Genomic DNA, 16,554 nt, shown 5'->3' on the forward strand with positions numbered 1-16,554 from the left:
AATTATATCAGGAATTCTCAAACTTTATGAGGCATATGAATAATCTAAGAATTTGGTTAAAATATAGATTCTTATCCCCTAGATCTGGGATAGGTCCTGAACTTCTATACGTCTCTCCCAGGTGATAGTAATGCACTGGTCCATAGACCATACTTTGAGTAGCAGAGTTAGACCATGTCTTTACAAGTAAAACCACTGCATTCAAAGAAAACTCAGCCCCCAAGAACTTAGAGTGTACTATGATTTAGCCATCATGCGCTTATTCCTTCTAAGTTTTTTTTTACTTAGAATGAGAATGACCTATCTAATATAATTTTCATTTCAATTACATTTGGTATTGTCAGTCTTTTCATTTTTTAGTCATTCTAGAGGGTGTATAATTAACCTTATAATTAATGGTTAATTATAATTAACCTTCAAAAACTGCAAGTATTCATAGACTTTAGAAAAACATTTTAATAATAAGTTACATGCTGCTCACCACACCATTGATTCACGCAAACCAAGGTATCATGAAACCATCATTTAGGATTGCTTATATAATCTTTCTATATAGTACATGTTATAAAATACCCTTTTGGAAGTTTGCACTTTATCTGATCTCTTATATTTTGCTTTTGCTGTAGATTTCAGTTACAGAATACAGCCATGAAAGGAAACATGCAAATGACCAAACAGTCATCTTTTCAGATGAAAACCAGATGGACCTGACAGCAAGTCACACTGTGATGATTACCAAAGGCCTTTTCAATTGTACCAAAAGTGAAAAGTCCACCAAGATAGATACTACATCGTTTCTGGCTAACTTAAAACTCCACACTGAAGATTCAAGAATGAAGAAAGAATTACATTTTTCCGTAGATCAAAACACTTCTTCAGAAAAGAAGATAAATTTCAATGACTTCATAAAAAGATTGAAAATAGGAAAATCAAATGCTTTTCCTTTTGCAGGACCTGATAAAGAAAATTCTGAGATGCCTGTTCATTCCAAAGAAGTAAATAAGACCACTTCTGTACATCAGATGCATGTATCTCTTGGTGTAGATGAAAATACCAGTAATATGACTAGACTCTTTAGAGAACAAGATGATGGAATGAATTTTACCCAGTGTCATACAACCAATATTCAGGCTTTTGTTCCCACATCCAATGAGGCCAGCTTAAGGGAATTTAAAGGTGATGATATTACAGTTTATGGCAATGATTTCATGGACTTGACAATTAGCCACACTGTACAGAAGTTACCTTCAGCAGATAATCTATCTGAAATAGAAAATCAAACTCAGGATGTCATGATGGATGTTTCAACATGTTATGAAACTAAAGCACTAGAACAGAAGACAGTCTTTAAGGATAAACCAAATGATGCTTTCCAAGACCTTTCCTTAAACCCTGAAGGTAACATACATATGATCAGAAGTCGTATTACAGGGACAGAAATTCAAACAGTCACACAGGCTACCAACCAGAATATCAGACCATTGGCCGTGATCCCAGAATCTAAATATTCTGGTCCAGCTATTCAAGATGATAAGACATTTTTCTATTCTAGTTGTAACGATGGCATGGAACTGACCAAGTGTCACTCAAGTATGAGAGAGGAGAAAAATTTGGTAAAGCATGACAATAATTATTCTAAAATGTATCCCAATCCAGATGGCAACTCTCTTAGAGAAAAAACTGTTTATTCAGGAGAAGATAGCATGGACATTACCAGGAGTCACACAGTTAAAATAGATAATCAAATTTTTAAACAAGTTCAGACAAATGTACAGAAAGCAACTGTACCAGTATCTGAAAAAGAAATGATGATCCAAAATCACATAATTGTGTCAGAGAATTGGGACATGAATGTAAATTGTCACTCTGTTCCTCTTGTATCTCAGGAAAGATTACAGCAGAGCCCAGAAAATCCTTTATTTATTTCATTGACTGACAAAAGGACTGAAATCTTCACGGATGAAGATATGGATTTGACTAAAAGTCACACAGTTAATTTAGGAAGTCAGTTTCCTCTTGCATCTTACAATCTGACATCTGAGAATACCAGTAAATCTCACTCTCACAGCAAAAGCCTTTCAGATGAATGGGAAAAAATGACCAAAGATCATATTGACCTATCCCAACAACAAAACATAATATTTAAGACCATCCCAGCTAATACATGGGACAAAGAAAAAAGTCAAGTTTTGAAGATTTCACCCTTTCTTGATAAAGATTCTCCTCAGTCACCTGATATTAACCAGGACGTAGCAACAAAACATAATATAGTATACTCTCGTGAAGATCTTGACAAACAGGTACCACTGGGAAATAACAGAAATACAATTTCATGTGAGAAAGCTTTGTTGCCTACTACAAAGCCACTATTTTCATCAAGAGGATGGCCTGCCATGAGAAATCATAGTGTTGTTAACAGTCAAACAGTAAAATCTGTACTAGGCCAGAATTCTAAACTGCCTGAGCCACTAAGGAAAAGTTTAGGTAATCCCATTCCTCACTGTTCTGACAAGACAGTTATTTGTTCAGAGAAGGAAGAAAATATGGATCTAACCAAGAGTCACACTGTCATTACTGGATTTGGTCCTTCTGAAGTACTAGAACTAAGTAAGACTAATTTTGAAAACACTAATAGCCAGTTGTCAACAGTAAACAGACAGAAAGCTGTAAAAGTTGAAAAATGTAATGAAAGTCCTGTAGAAAAAATGGGAGTGTTTATTTCTAATGGTATCATGGATGTGTTGGAGGACAAAAATGTACAGAAATCCGGAATTCTGAATGAAAAACAAGACGTCAAAATTTGTGGAAGAAAAAGTCTTGGCAGACTAAAAGTTGATAAGACTGTTGTATTTTCAGAGGGAAATGAGAATGATATGGATATCACCAAGAGTTGTACAGTGGAAATAAATCATAGACCTTTAATAGATGAACATGATTCCCATTTGGTGCCTTTGGCAGGAAATTCTAACACTGTTTTGTATGCATGTGGGCAAGATGACATGGAGGTCACCAGAAGTCACACAACTGCTATAGAATGTAAAACTGTCTCACCAGATAAAACAACTACTAGGCCTGTGGACAAAACTGTAATGTTTGTAGATAATCATGATGAACTGGAAATGACAAAGTCCCATACTGTTTTCATTGACTGCCAAACAAAGGAGAGAACTGTGCTTCCAGACAGACCTAACTTTGAACTATCCAAAAGAAAAAGCCTAGAAAAATTAAAAGTGACCCCTACTTCTACTGAGGAGAGTGTTTTTTTCCCACAAAATGTCAAAAGGGATCATTCAGTCGCAAAAGTCAGCCAGCTAACACTACCAGAGAAATGGTCTAATCATGGTCCTTTAGAGAAAGCTGAAGCATTTATAGCTGATGATAACATGGAAATGTCTAAATCAACCATTTGGGAAAATGACAGAAATGTACAAAAGCCTATATTTCTGAAAGAACCTCTATCAGGCAAAAATCAGAGAAGGAAAAGCCTTAGACTCAAAAATGACACAACCAATGCATTTTCAAAGAATGATAAAAATGATATGCATGTCATCCAGTGTTGTACAGTGGAAATAAATAACAAAAGTGTCCTGGACGATAGAGAGGACTCCCGTTTGGTGCCTTTGGAAGGAACTTCTAATACTGTTGTGTATACGTGTGGACAGGATGACATGGAGATCACCAGAAGTCACACAACCGCCTTAGAGTATAAACCTGTCTCACCAGATAAAATAACCACTAGGACTACAGACAAAACTGTTATGTTTGTAGATAATCACAGTGATCTGGAAGTTACTAAGTCCCACACTGTTTTCATTGATTGTCAAGCCACGGAGAAAATACTTCAAGAGTGCCCTGCATTTGGAATAGCAAAAGGAAAAACTTTGGGTGTTTCTTTTCCACAGGATGGTAATTCTATTCAAGAAGTCACTGAAAAACAAGCACTGGCTGTAGAAAACAAAATCTTTCTTCACAGTGAGCAAAAGCATAATGTGATACCCTTTGTTCCTACTAATACATTGTCTGGGGGTCAAGGTGAGACAGATGTCAAATTCCATAGCACTTCAGTGGATGAAGAAGTCATGAAAGTTGTAGGCCAGGCCTGTACATTGGAAAAACCCAAAATTGAAAGCTGTCAGTTAAATAGTACAGATAGAAGAAATGTGGATTTTACAGGCAGTCTTGCAACTGCTCTTTGTGGATCTGGTGATAATTATTCCTGTTTACCTAATGTTACCTCCTTTTTTGGTAATTTGGAGAAGAATGTCGTGTCCTTATGTGATAAAGATGAAGATTTAAAAGCCAGTCATTGCCCAGTGCAAAATGATCTTCCTTGTGCAAACAATTCAGCCAGTGATGATTATTTGAAATCTGAGGGACTGCCTCTTTCTGCTCCTTGCTTGTTAAAGAAGGAGAAAGTTGTTCAAACCAATACCCAAGGACAGTTACATTGTGCCCCAAAAGTGCTAAAAGATCAAGATCTGATTAAGGAGCCCCCAAATCTAATATCAAATGAAACTTTAGCATATGGTGAAGATTCGGGGGAGATGACTAAACTTAACTCAAAGCCAGTGTGTTTTAAGCTTCCAAGGGATCAAGTGGAGCCCTCTGTTGATAAGGCAGAACACAGTTTAAAGAAGACCTTTGTTGATGATGTTTGTGTTGCTTCTCAGCACCATCTATTAACCCAACTACCTCCATTACCTCAACAAGGACAGAATAGTGTCAATAAAGATGAAGGAATATTGTCTAAAGCTGGAAATAATTTAAATACTGTTGGAGGAAATTCCTCTGAACCCACATGTGAAAACGATTCCACAATGCTTTATAATGGGAAACAGTTTACTGCAGCCTATAAAAAAGAACCAAAGAAAAATATTCAAACAGCTAAATGTAATACAGCTATAGATTTCCACAGTAACTCATCCTTGACTAAGCAAGTTATTCAAACTCTTATCCGTCCTCGAGAAGCATCAGATCCTGTAATTGCATCCAGTGTTGCAACTTGTAGTAGTGTCAAGCCAAATCTGAATAACTTAAATGGAAAAACTGAAGAAATTTTAGATTTCCAACCAGTTCATTTACCACCTTCTCCAGAACAGTTACTTGAATTAGTAAATAAGGTACGCTGTGATATGAGTATAGTGCAAGCTACAGAAGCATGTAATGTTAACATAGTGACTAGCAATGTTAAAGATGATAGAGGTGAAGAAAATAACATTCCACATAAGGGAGCTGAAACCACCTCTGTGCCATTAATGACAACTGTAAAAGATAAAATGAGGAGATGTTCTTTGGGAATATTTTTGCCCAGATTGCCAAACAAAAGAAATTGTAGTGTCACAGGTATTGATGCTCTGAAGCAGGTTCCACCAGACACAACTGATTTAAATCACTTAGAAACTCAGCCGGTTTCCAATAAGGATTCAGGCTTTGGAATTGTTACAGCTAAACTGAACTTAAGTCCATCTCAATATATAAATGAGGAAAATCTCCCGATATATCCTGGTGAGATTAATTCCTCAGACTCTATCAGCTTAGATACTGAGGAAAAGGCTTTGACTGAGACATACCCAAGAGAGACTTCACCGTCTGAAAATGAAATGGAAGAAACCTGCAATAGCCAAAAAAGAACCTGGGTACAAGATGATGATGATGATATTCAGAATGAGAAAAAAATCAGAAAAAATGAAATTGGGTTTAGTGATACTGGAAAAGATCAGGAGGTAAGCCCTGTCTTGAACTAAGAAATGTTCTTGATTGTCTTCTTTTAAATTATGAGTATTCTTGGATTTTAATTTTACTGTTAGGTAAGCAGGAATTGATTATTTCCAGTTATAGGCATGGAGAAATATTCCTGTATAAAATCTTGAAATTAATTGACTAGCAGGTAGACTTAAACAGTTTGAAGTGACAAATGGTCACAAAAAATGAAATGGGAAGTAGAAAAAATTAATATTGATTGTGTAATTCTAAATATTCTGTCATTTCTAGTGATTTGTCATTGTGACTTTGCATATAAAAATCTCTAGGCAGGGTACATGGAGTTTGATAAGTCATCTTCAGTGTTAAAATGTTTGAAGGGTAAAAAGATTTATTATGCAGACTGCATAAAGAAAAGATGGACTGAATTTTCTTGACTAATGAAAATACGTAGAAGCTGAGAGTCCATTTCTCTCAAGGATGGGAGAATGGCTAGATCAAACCCAGTACCTCAAAGTGAAGTAAGATTTTGTGTTTATTTAAAAACACTGATTCGGATAACTTGGGGAATACAGGCTTCCCTGGTAGCTCAGCTGGTAAAGAATCCTCCTGCAATGCAGGAGGCCCCAATTCGATTCCTGAGTCAGGAATATTCCCTGGAGGAGGGATAGGCTACCCACTCCAGTATTCATGGGCTTGTCATTTAAACTGAGTTTTATAAGTGGAAAAATAAAAATTAGAAAGTATCATAGGTTCATAGAAACAAAGTTTAAATTCTGTTAAGAAGTTTGTAAGTAAGCTTAGAAGATGATTTCAGTTAGAGGAAAATGACACTTAAGTCTGTAAAGTAAAATAGTTAAAATGGTAAAACCAGGACCATGTGACTTATTTGACTTCAGCCAAAGGAGTCTTGGTCATCTGGGGAAAGAAATACTAAAGCCTTGAAATAAATTTTTTCTCTGTACTCTAGACAGGGCTATCTTGTATAGTCAGTATTCTCTTCTGTTTTCTACAGTGTGGTAGCCCTGACCCTGGTGTCTAGTAGATGAATAACTGGATAGGTCAACATTTGGTAGCTCATAGGATCTGGTTACAGAGAAGGCAATGGCACCCCACTCCAGTACTCTTGCCTGGGAAATCCCATGGACGGAGGAGCCTCATAGGCTACAGTCCATGGGGTCGCTAAGAGTCGGACATGACTGAGTGACTTCACTTTCACTTTTCACTTTCATGCATTGGAGAAGGAAATAGCAACCCACTCCAGTGTTCTTGCCTGGAGAATCCCAGGGACAGAGGAGCCTGGTGGGCTTCCGTCTATGGGGTCGCACAGAGTCGGACGCAACTTAGCAGCAGCAGAAGCAGCAGCAGGATCTGGTTATAACCTAGATACCACTGAGAAACAATTTTCTTACATAGTATAATGCATAATGTTATTTCATTATATTTTTAAATAAAATTACTTTGAACTTCTAAAGCTGCTTGTTACTTATTCTAATTCTTTACTAAAGTATTTTATATGATTACAGATAAATTTTATGTTAGAAGTATTTCTCTTGGCATTCAGCATTTAGTCATTATAATTAATAGTGTCATAACATTACTCTTATGATGTTCCTTTATTGATGATTTCAGATTGCTAATCTCCGTGCTGAAGGAGATATGGATAAAAATGCTAACAGTGTATTGATAAAAAGCCTGAGCAGAACTCCATCTAGTTGTAGCAGTTCTCTGGATTCAATCAAGGCTGATGGGACCTCTCTGGACTTAAGCAGTAAGATTTTAATGAAGGCTAAATAAGAAATCATTTGTTACTTGACTAATAATACATGTATTTCAGTTCAGGAGATATTAGAAATTTGTATAAGCTTTTTGGGAGTTATAAATAGTTGATAAGTAAAATAATATTTAGTTTATTTTTAATTCTTAGTTGTTTTAATAAATTGAGAAGTGTTATATTACAAGAGTGATTTTCTTAAGAAGCTTAAAATTAGTAGAAAAATATATATGGAGCCTTAAAACTAATATACTTTACCCTACAAATGACTGTCTTCCCAGAAGGATCCTAGCAGATAGCTTCAAGAGCATGAACCACACATAGACCTGAACAATAAAATTAAGTTTACGATTTAACTTGTTCATCACTTGAATTTGCTTTACTTTTAGCACACCTTGGTAGTCAAATAGAATCACAGTTTCTCAGAGATACCGTTTGTGAAGAGAGCTTGAAGGAGGTATGAAAGTATTTCTCATTTCTTTTTGATAATTTATATACTATTTTGGCTGTGCTGGGTCATCTTTGCTTTGTGCAGGCTTTTTTCTAGTTGTGGCAAGCAGGGGCTCCTCCCTGGTTGTGGTGCACGGGCTTCTCATTGTGGCGGCCTCTTTTGTTGAGGAGCGCAGGCTTCAGTAGTTGTGGCACGTGGACTCAGTAGTTGCGGTTTGTGGGCTGTAGAGCACAGGCTCATTAGTTGTGGCACGTGGCTTAGTTGCTTTGCAGCATGTGGGATCGTCTCAGATCGGGGATCAAACCTGTGTCTCCTGCATTAGTAGGATTCTTTACCTGAGCCACCAGGGAAGCCCCTATTTCTCAAATGCAACAGATTTCCTCATTTTGTTTTCTCTCGTTTAATTTTTTTGAATTATGAAATATTTCAAATATGCAGAAGACCAGTGGTTTTTTTTTGTTGTTGTTAAGGACAGGACATGGCAATTATGTGGAGTAGAATCACAATTGGAAGGCCTACATTTTGTTGTTTTTTCCCCCAATTTTACTATTACTGAATAAACTTAAATAATATTAGATGAAATCTGCTTGTGTATAGCCTACATCAGAATAATATCTACACAAATATGCAAAGTACTTTAAGCTATATAGAAACAAAGGAGGTGGTTCTAGTCAAAATTGCTCATACAAACTTTGAGCAGTGGTCAAAGTTTGAGCAGTGGTCAAGTTTTACCTTGAATGGTCATGCAAACTATTTTTCTTTCCTCAGAAACTCAGAGATGGAAGAATAACAATAAAGGAGTTCTTTATACTTCTTCAGGTCCACATTCTGATACAGAAACCCAGACAGAGCAATCTTCCAGCCAAAGTAAGTACAATTTCTTGGCAAAATAGTCATCTCAGTTAAAATATACTGTAATTGTTTACTAAACTATATCAAGCAAGTGTTTATTAAAGAACAAAAAAAGAATCTAAGGAAAATTTTGCTATAGAAGGTACATTTGGGGTTAGCATAAAAATTTATTTTTTAAAAACACAAATTTTGAAAAAGTGGAGGGTTTTTTTTCATTTCTTGCCATCTGTTTTGTTTTTTATACTTTTTCCTGAACATATGCTTTCCCCCATTATTATAAAAACCCAAGTATAGCAGAGGTTTTATTTTTTTTTTACTTTATTTTACTTCACAATACTGTATTGGTTTTGCCATACATTGACATGAATCCACTACGGGTGTACATGCGATCCCAAACATGAACCCCCCTCCCACAGCAGAGGTTTTAATAAACATTTTTCAATATCAAAAATATTTGAAATCATAGAATATTTAAATAATGCAACCAACGGGGAGGGAGGAGGAAGAGGGATTCAGGATGGGGAACACGTGTATACCTGTGGCAGATTCATGTTGATGTATGGCAAAACCAATACAATATTGTAAAGTAATTAACCTCCAATTAAAATAAATAAATTTAATAATATAACCAAGAGGCTTAGTTTAAAAGATTAATAGAAAACTCATATCATTTACATATAAAATTACATAGTATTTTGTTTAACTTAAGTCTGTTCAACATTTGCAAAAATTAGGTATGCCCTTGATCACAAAGAAAAACATGAGAAATTGAAAAATGGAGATTTCATAGATATCATCTGATCTTAATCCAATAAAATTAGAACTATTAAAAACACAAACATCTTGGAAATTAAGAAACACATTTCTAGATAATTCATATCAAAGAGTAAAGCAAAACTATTTAGAAAGCAAAGGAGAACAATCTATGGGATATACAACGGAACATACACTTAGCAGGAAATTAAAAGCCTTAGATATCACTGTTATAGAAGAGAATCTAAAACTAAAGGACTTTAATACTTTAAGGAATTGGAAAATGAACAATAAAATGACATCCGTAAAAAAGGTAGGAAGACAGAATTCGGGTAAATAGAAAATTAATAAACTAGAAAATAAAAACTAGTAGAAAAGATAACAGATCTAAAAATTGGTATTTTGGGGAAATTCCCTGGTAGTCCAGTGGTTAGGACTCTGTGTGCTCTCTGCCAAGGGTTTGGGTTCCATCTCTTGTCAGAGAGCTAAAATGAAGCACTTAGTGCTTCATTTATTAGTGCAATGCAGCTAATAAAATAAAAACTGGTACTTTGAAAAGGATTTAAAAACTCTTAAAGAGCTTAATTAAGTCAAAGGAAGGCTTCTCCCTGTGGTCCAGTGTGTAAGAATCCCCCTTGCAATGCAGTGGACACCGGTTCAATCCCTGGTCTGGGAAAATCCCATGTGCCTCAGGGCAACGGAGCCCCTGCGATGCAGCTACTCTGCTATGCACTACTCTAGCCAGTACTTAAGAGCCCATGAATCATAACTGCTGAGCCCATGTACTGCAACTACTGAAGCCCATTAACCTTGAGCCCGTGCTTTCCAACAAGAGAAGGAAGCCACTGCAATGAGAAGCCCATACTCAACAACTAGAGAAAACCTGTGTGCAGCAGCAAAAACACACCACCACCAAAAAATAAATCTAAAACAAAGGGGGAGAGAGAAAGCTAAAATACATGTAATTGAGAAAGACGCATCCACAGATTAAAGGAAAGATTAAAAGAATTTTTTTTAATCCTTCAACTGTGATGACAATTTTTAAGACCTAGATGATTTTTTAGAAAAATACAAATTACCAAAATTAACCCAAGAACTGGATAACTGTCATTAACTACCATTGAATATTTGTTTTGGCTACACCACCTGACTTGCAGGATCTTAGTTCCCTGACTAGGGATTGAACTCAAACCCTTTGCCATGAAAGTGAGGAGTCCTAACCACTGGACAACCAGGAAATTCCCACCAATGAAATTTTTAGTTTGCAGTTTACCATTAAAATTGTCACTAGGACTAGATGACTTCTAACTTTTAAAGAATAGACCCACACATTTATGACTGTCTGGTTTATCACAAAGATGCCACTGTAGAATAGTGGCCTTTCCTATAAATGGTGTTGAATCAGTTGGTTATCTACAGGAAAAAAATGAACCTTGATCCATACTTCACATTATACATTAAAAAATCAGTCCTATACAACACCAAAGCACAAGTGCCAAAATTAAAAATTGGACTTCATCAAAATTTAAAACTTGTATGCTGCAAATGATACCATTAAGAAACGGCAAATACAACCCACAGAACAGGAGAAAACATTTGCAAATCATACAACTTAGCCTTGTATCCAGAATATTTAAAGAACTCTTACAATTCAAAAAAATAACCCAATTGGGGACTTCTCTGGTGGTCCAGTGGCTAAGGCTCAGTGCTCCCAACTCAGGGGGCCTGGGTTAAATCCGTGATCAGGGGACTAAAACCCATGTGCTGCAGCTAAGACCCAGTGCAGCCAAATAAATAAAAAGAATTTTTTTTTAAAAAAAGATAACCCGATTAAAAAATATCAAAGGATCAGAATAGACGTTTCTCCAAAGAAGATATGCGAATGGACAATTAGCAAAATAGTGATAAAGGAAGTACAAATTAAAATAAGTTACCACTTCACAGCCACTAGGATGCCGGTAGCCAGAAAGACAAAATAACAAGTGCTGGCAAGGATGTGAAGAGGCTGGAATTTTCATACATTGCTGGTAGACTTGTAAAATGGTGTAGCCACTTTGGAAGAGCTGGATGTTTCCTCAAAAAGTTAAACAGAACTATTATATGATCCACCAATTCCAATTCTAGGTATTTACCTAAGAGAATTGAATATGTACCTCTACACAAAAACTGGTACATGAACATTATTCATAATAGCCAAAAAGTGAACTGATTAGTGGTTACTTGAGGCTAAGATAGGGGTGGAGGAGAAAGGAATGACAGCTAATGGGTACAAGGTTTCTTTTAGAGGAATGAAAGTGCTCTAAAATTAGCTGGTGATGATGTTGCACAACCTTGTGAATATATTTTATAAATCATTTAGTTGCATACCTAGTGAATAATATGGTGTGTAAATTAAATCTCAATAAAGCTGTTTAGAAAGAAATCAATTACAGGAGGATTGATATCTAAAGGTGAAAAGTAAATCAAAGATAGAAAGGAGAAAAATACTCATGCATCTTTTGGGTCCCCAACCTCATTATTCTCATCACCATAATAGTGTCCCTTCCCTGTAGAATCCCCTTGCCTCAGCTGCAGATGGGAAATAGAAAGGTATCTAGGTATGTATCTAGAGTCTTGGGAAATGCAGAAACAGTACCAGGGGCCAGAGAAAGCAAAGGGGAAGCATAGGAACAGAAAGGCTGCTGGCAGGGTGGAAGAGTGGAGGATATCTGGGAAGCTAATCTTTGAGGCATGAATCAAGGGAATATTAGTATGAATTAGTATGACTCTTCCCGTTTGGTCTCAGGCTTTGTAGAGGTCAGGAAAGGCAGTGTTAGGGAAATATATCTGGGAAAGAACCATCAAGAGGGTAAGACAAATCAACTGTACTTCAGTAAATTTTAAAAAAAGATAGTAAGAAGAGTTCATGCTATAGCAGGAAAGAAATTTAAAAATCCCACAGTAGGGACTTCCCTGGCAGTCCAGTATTTAAGACTCCATGCTTCCAGTGCAGGAGGCACAGGTTCCATCTCTGGTTGGGGAACTAAGATTACACATGCTATGTGGTGCAACCAAAAAAAGTAGTTAAGAAAAAATCCCAAAGTAGAGAAGGGCCAAAGAAATGGGTAATGTATGGGCTGTGGAAAAGGACGTTCACAACTATGGGCATCTGTTACAGGATTTAGATGACCATGAGTCTCCTTTAGGCTGGAACTAGGGAGGCATTCTTGAGGCAGACAGGGAGATGTATGTTTGGCACCCATGTGTGTGTGCAGTTGCAGGAGTTCAGCTGGTAGCACCAGCTAAAGATAATATGTAGAGATACCATATTGCTATATTGTGTAAGAAGAACTAGTAACATAGTATTGTAGGTCAGTTATATTTTAAAAACAAACTCAAAAAATGAGGTCAGATTTGTGGTTTACCAGAGGTGGGGATGAGGAGAGGGGAAATTGGATCAAGGCAGTCAAAAGGTACAAACTTCCAGTTATAAGATAAATAAGCACTAGGGATGTAAAGTACAACATGATAAATACAGTTAACACAGTTGTATTTTGTATATGAAAGTTGTTAAGAGAGCAAATCCTATGAGTTCTCATCACGAGGAAAATTTTTTTCTATTTCTTTAATTTTGTATCTGTATGAGGTGATCATTCAGTCATTTCATTCACTCAGTCATGTCCGACTCTTTGCAACACAGGGACAACAGACTTCCCTGCCCATCACCAACTCCTGGAGCTTACTCAAACTCAAGTCTATCCAGTTGGTGATGCCATTCAACTGTCTCATCCTCTGTCATCCCCTTCTCCTCCCCACTTCAGTCTTTCGAAGCATCAGGGTCTTTTTTAATGAGTCAGTTCTTTGCCTCAGGTGGCCAAAGTATTGGAGTTTCAGCTTCAGCATCAGTCCTTCCAATGAATATTCAGGACTGATTTCCTCTAGGATGGACTGGTTGGATCTGCTTACAGTCCAAGGGACTTTCAAGAGTATTCTCCAACACCGTAGTTCAAAAGCATCAATTCTTTTCCGTTCAGCTTTCTTTACAGTCCAACTCTTACATCCATACATGACTACTGGAAAAACCATAGGTTTGACTAGACAGACTTTTGTTGGCAAAGTAATGTCTTTGCTTTTTAATATGCTGTCTAGGTTGGTCATAGCTTTTCTTCCAAGAAACAAGTGTCTTTTAATTTCATGGCTGTAGTCACCATCTACAGTGATTTTGGAGCACCGCCCCCCCTAAAAAATCTCTCACTGTTTCCATTATTTCCTCATCTATTTGCCATGAAGTGATGGGCTCAGATGCCATGATCTTAGTTTTCTGAATGTTGAGTTCTAAGCCAGCTTTTTCACTCTCCTCTTTCACCTTCATCAAGAGGCTCTTTAGTTCTTCACTTTCTGCGATAAGGGTGGTCATCTGTATAAATGAGGTTATTGATATTTCTCCCTGCAATCTTAATTCCAGCTTGTGCTTCATCCAGCCCGGCATTTCACATGATGTACTCTGCATATAAGTTAAATTAGTTGGGTAACAGTATACAGCCTTGATGTACTGGTTCCCTATTTGGATGGTTCTATGTCTATTGTTCCATGTGATAGATATTCATTAAACTTGTGATAATCATTTCATGATGTATGTAAGTCAAATCATTATGCTGTGAATCTTAAACTTACACAGTGCTATATGTCAGTTATATCTCAATAAAACTGAGGAAAAAAAAAAAGATTCTATGTTAGTGCCCCATGACCTTCTGCATGCCCAAGGAATGTTTCATACCAAATATTCCCTTTCAGTGCAGTTGTGGAACTATTGCAGGTACCCTTACCAGGCCTGAAATATCTAAGAGCTGATAGTGCATAAATTGGGCACTTAATCAAAATAGATAAGGCAAGGGAAGGGAGTGACTTGTGCATGTAGTCCTGGACACAAGGAGCAGTAGTTTAACCCATGTATTGCATTACAGCAATGGCAGTTGCATTCAGTTGTATCCACAGTGCATAAGCCTGATATCCTTTGCATTTGGCATTCCTGGTGAATCTCTGGGAACATAGTCCTTCCTGTGTTTCACTTTGTGGTTATGAAGGTTCAAGAGAAACCTTACTCTTTAAAGAAAAAAAATTGAGCTGTTATAGGAATTTTCAAACATATACAAAAGTAGATAATAGTTTAATGAACTTCTCATGTATCTATCACCAAACTTCAAAAATTATAAACTTATGGGACTTCCTGGCAGTCCAGTGGTTAAGACTTCGCCTTCCAATGCAGGGAATACAAGTTTGTTCCCTCATTGGGGAGCTAAGATCCCACGTGCCTCAGGGCCAAACAAAAACATAAAACAGAAGCAATGTTGTAACAAATTCAATAAAGACTTGAAAAAAAAATTATCAACCCTTGTCTCTATATTTCCCTACCTCCCCATCTGGTTATTTTGAAGGAAATCCCAGGTATCATCAATTTATCTGTATTTCAGTGTATATCCCTGAAAAGATGAGGATTCTTTAAACTATGTCCAAATATGATAATCTTATCTTTAAGTGACTAATTATTCAGTCAGTATTATATTTCCCTGATTGTCTGCATTATTTTCCAGTTTGTTAAACTGCAACCCAAATGAGATTGATAGCTTTCTTAATTATCTTTTAAAGTATAAAGCCCCCTTCAATAACCCTCTCTCCCCCCATCTCCCTTCTCTCTCCCTCTTTTTTTTTTTTTTTTTTTTTTTGGAGGAAACCAGATTTTTCCATACTCTGCTAAGTATGTGTTTTGCCCATTATGCATACCCTAACTTTCGTTTTAACGTGTCCTTCTGTCCTTTGTTTTTTCTGTATATCGGCAGAGGCTTTATCAGATGACATGTTTTTGTTTTCCAAGTTTACTTTATACTTGTCCTTCCATCAGGAGTTAATGTCTGGTGATGATCACCATTAAGTTATCATTATATAGATCTAGCAATTTATTAGAGGAGTTGTAAAGTAGTGATATTGTGATTTTCTTCATTTTTCCATATTATGTCCAAATACTTTATCAAGTATTTGGCTCCTATATGAAAGACAGTCAGCCATTTTCCCAAGGAGGCCTGATTTCTTTGAGAAGTATAGAGGTTTAAAACTACTTTTTAAGAAAGAGAGTCATCATCAGTAATCATTGCCTTTAGCACCTTTTTACACTTTGACAACATGTTAGAAAACTAGTTACAGATAGAGAAATGAAATTAAAACCTCATTTGTATTTCCTTTTAATTTATCAACTGAAAGGAGAGATTGAGAGGAAACTAAAGTTTGTTAGATTATTTAGCAGGCCCTGAGCTTTGGTACCTTTTTAAAAAACTTTTACTTTGATCTTAAGAGGTTGGTCAATACTGTACCCATATTATAGATGAGGCCAAAACCTAGAATGCTAAAATGACCTATTCTGTGCCATACTGCCTGTGAATAATGGACATTTGTAGTGTTTTCTTTGGATTTTATATGTAATAGGCTAACTTGGTTTTTCCAACACTGCATTAGGGACATCAGAAAGTCATTGGGTTAGAGCTATAAGACATTTAAAAAATGTCCAAAAGATATTATAATACATTTTTAAAAATAACCAGATTTTTACTGCTTCATTTTATGTATGCCAGAAAAGTCTGAGTTCAACCTGGGATAGAAGTAAGGATCAGGGCTAGTGAATGAGAATAGAAAAGAATAATCTTGGAAACTGGCATCTTTTTTTTTTTCTTTCAATAAAGAGGTTTTTTATAAGTTTGAATTTTCAGATATTGATAGTTTTAAAACAATGTGTAAAACTCAAACAGGGTCTCTGTATCAATCTAGAGGGGTGGGGTAGGGCGGGAGATGGAAGAGAGGTTCAAAAGGGAGGGATATATGTATACCCATGGCTGATTCATATTGAGGTTTGACCAAAAACAAAGTTCTGCAAAGCAATTATCCTTCAATTAAAAAATGAATTAAAAAAACAATGTATAACCATTTCTCTCTCCCACGCAAGTTTACTGAGGTGTTTATACAAATGCATAAACATTTTCAAATCACTTATAAGCCT

The 16,554-nt window shown here is 36.3% G+C and overlaps 1 protein-coding gene across 1 annotated transcript in view; it reads left to right on the forward strand.

Moving 5' to 3' along the window:
• The window catches only part of KNL1 (kinetochore scaffold 1), a 54,596-nt gene that overhangs the window by 20,736 nt on the left and 17,306 nt on the right, over positions 1-16,554 (forward strand). The window contains exons 9-12 of the mRNA XM_052647049.1: positions 627-5,723; positions 7,333-7,471; positions 7,864-7,931; positions 8,694-8,792. Coding sequence (XP_052503009.1) covers positions 627-5,723; positions 7,333-7,471; positions 7,864-7,931; positions 8,694-8,792 — 5,403 coding nt within the window. The remainder of the gene's footprint in view (positions 1-626; positions 5,724-7,332; positions 7,472-7,863; positions 7,932-8,693; positions 8,793-16,554) is intronic.

The sequence above is a fragment of the Budorcas taxicolor genome, chromosome 10 (genome assembly GCF_023091745.1).
Source record: "Budorcas taxicolor isolate Tak-1 chromosome 10, Takin1.1, whole genome shotgun sequence".
Classification (NCBI taxonomy): Eukaryota; Metazoa; Chordata; class Mammalia; order Artiodactyla; family Bovidae; genus Budorcas; species Budorcas taxicolor.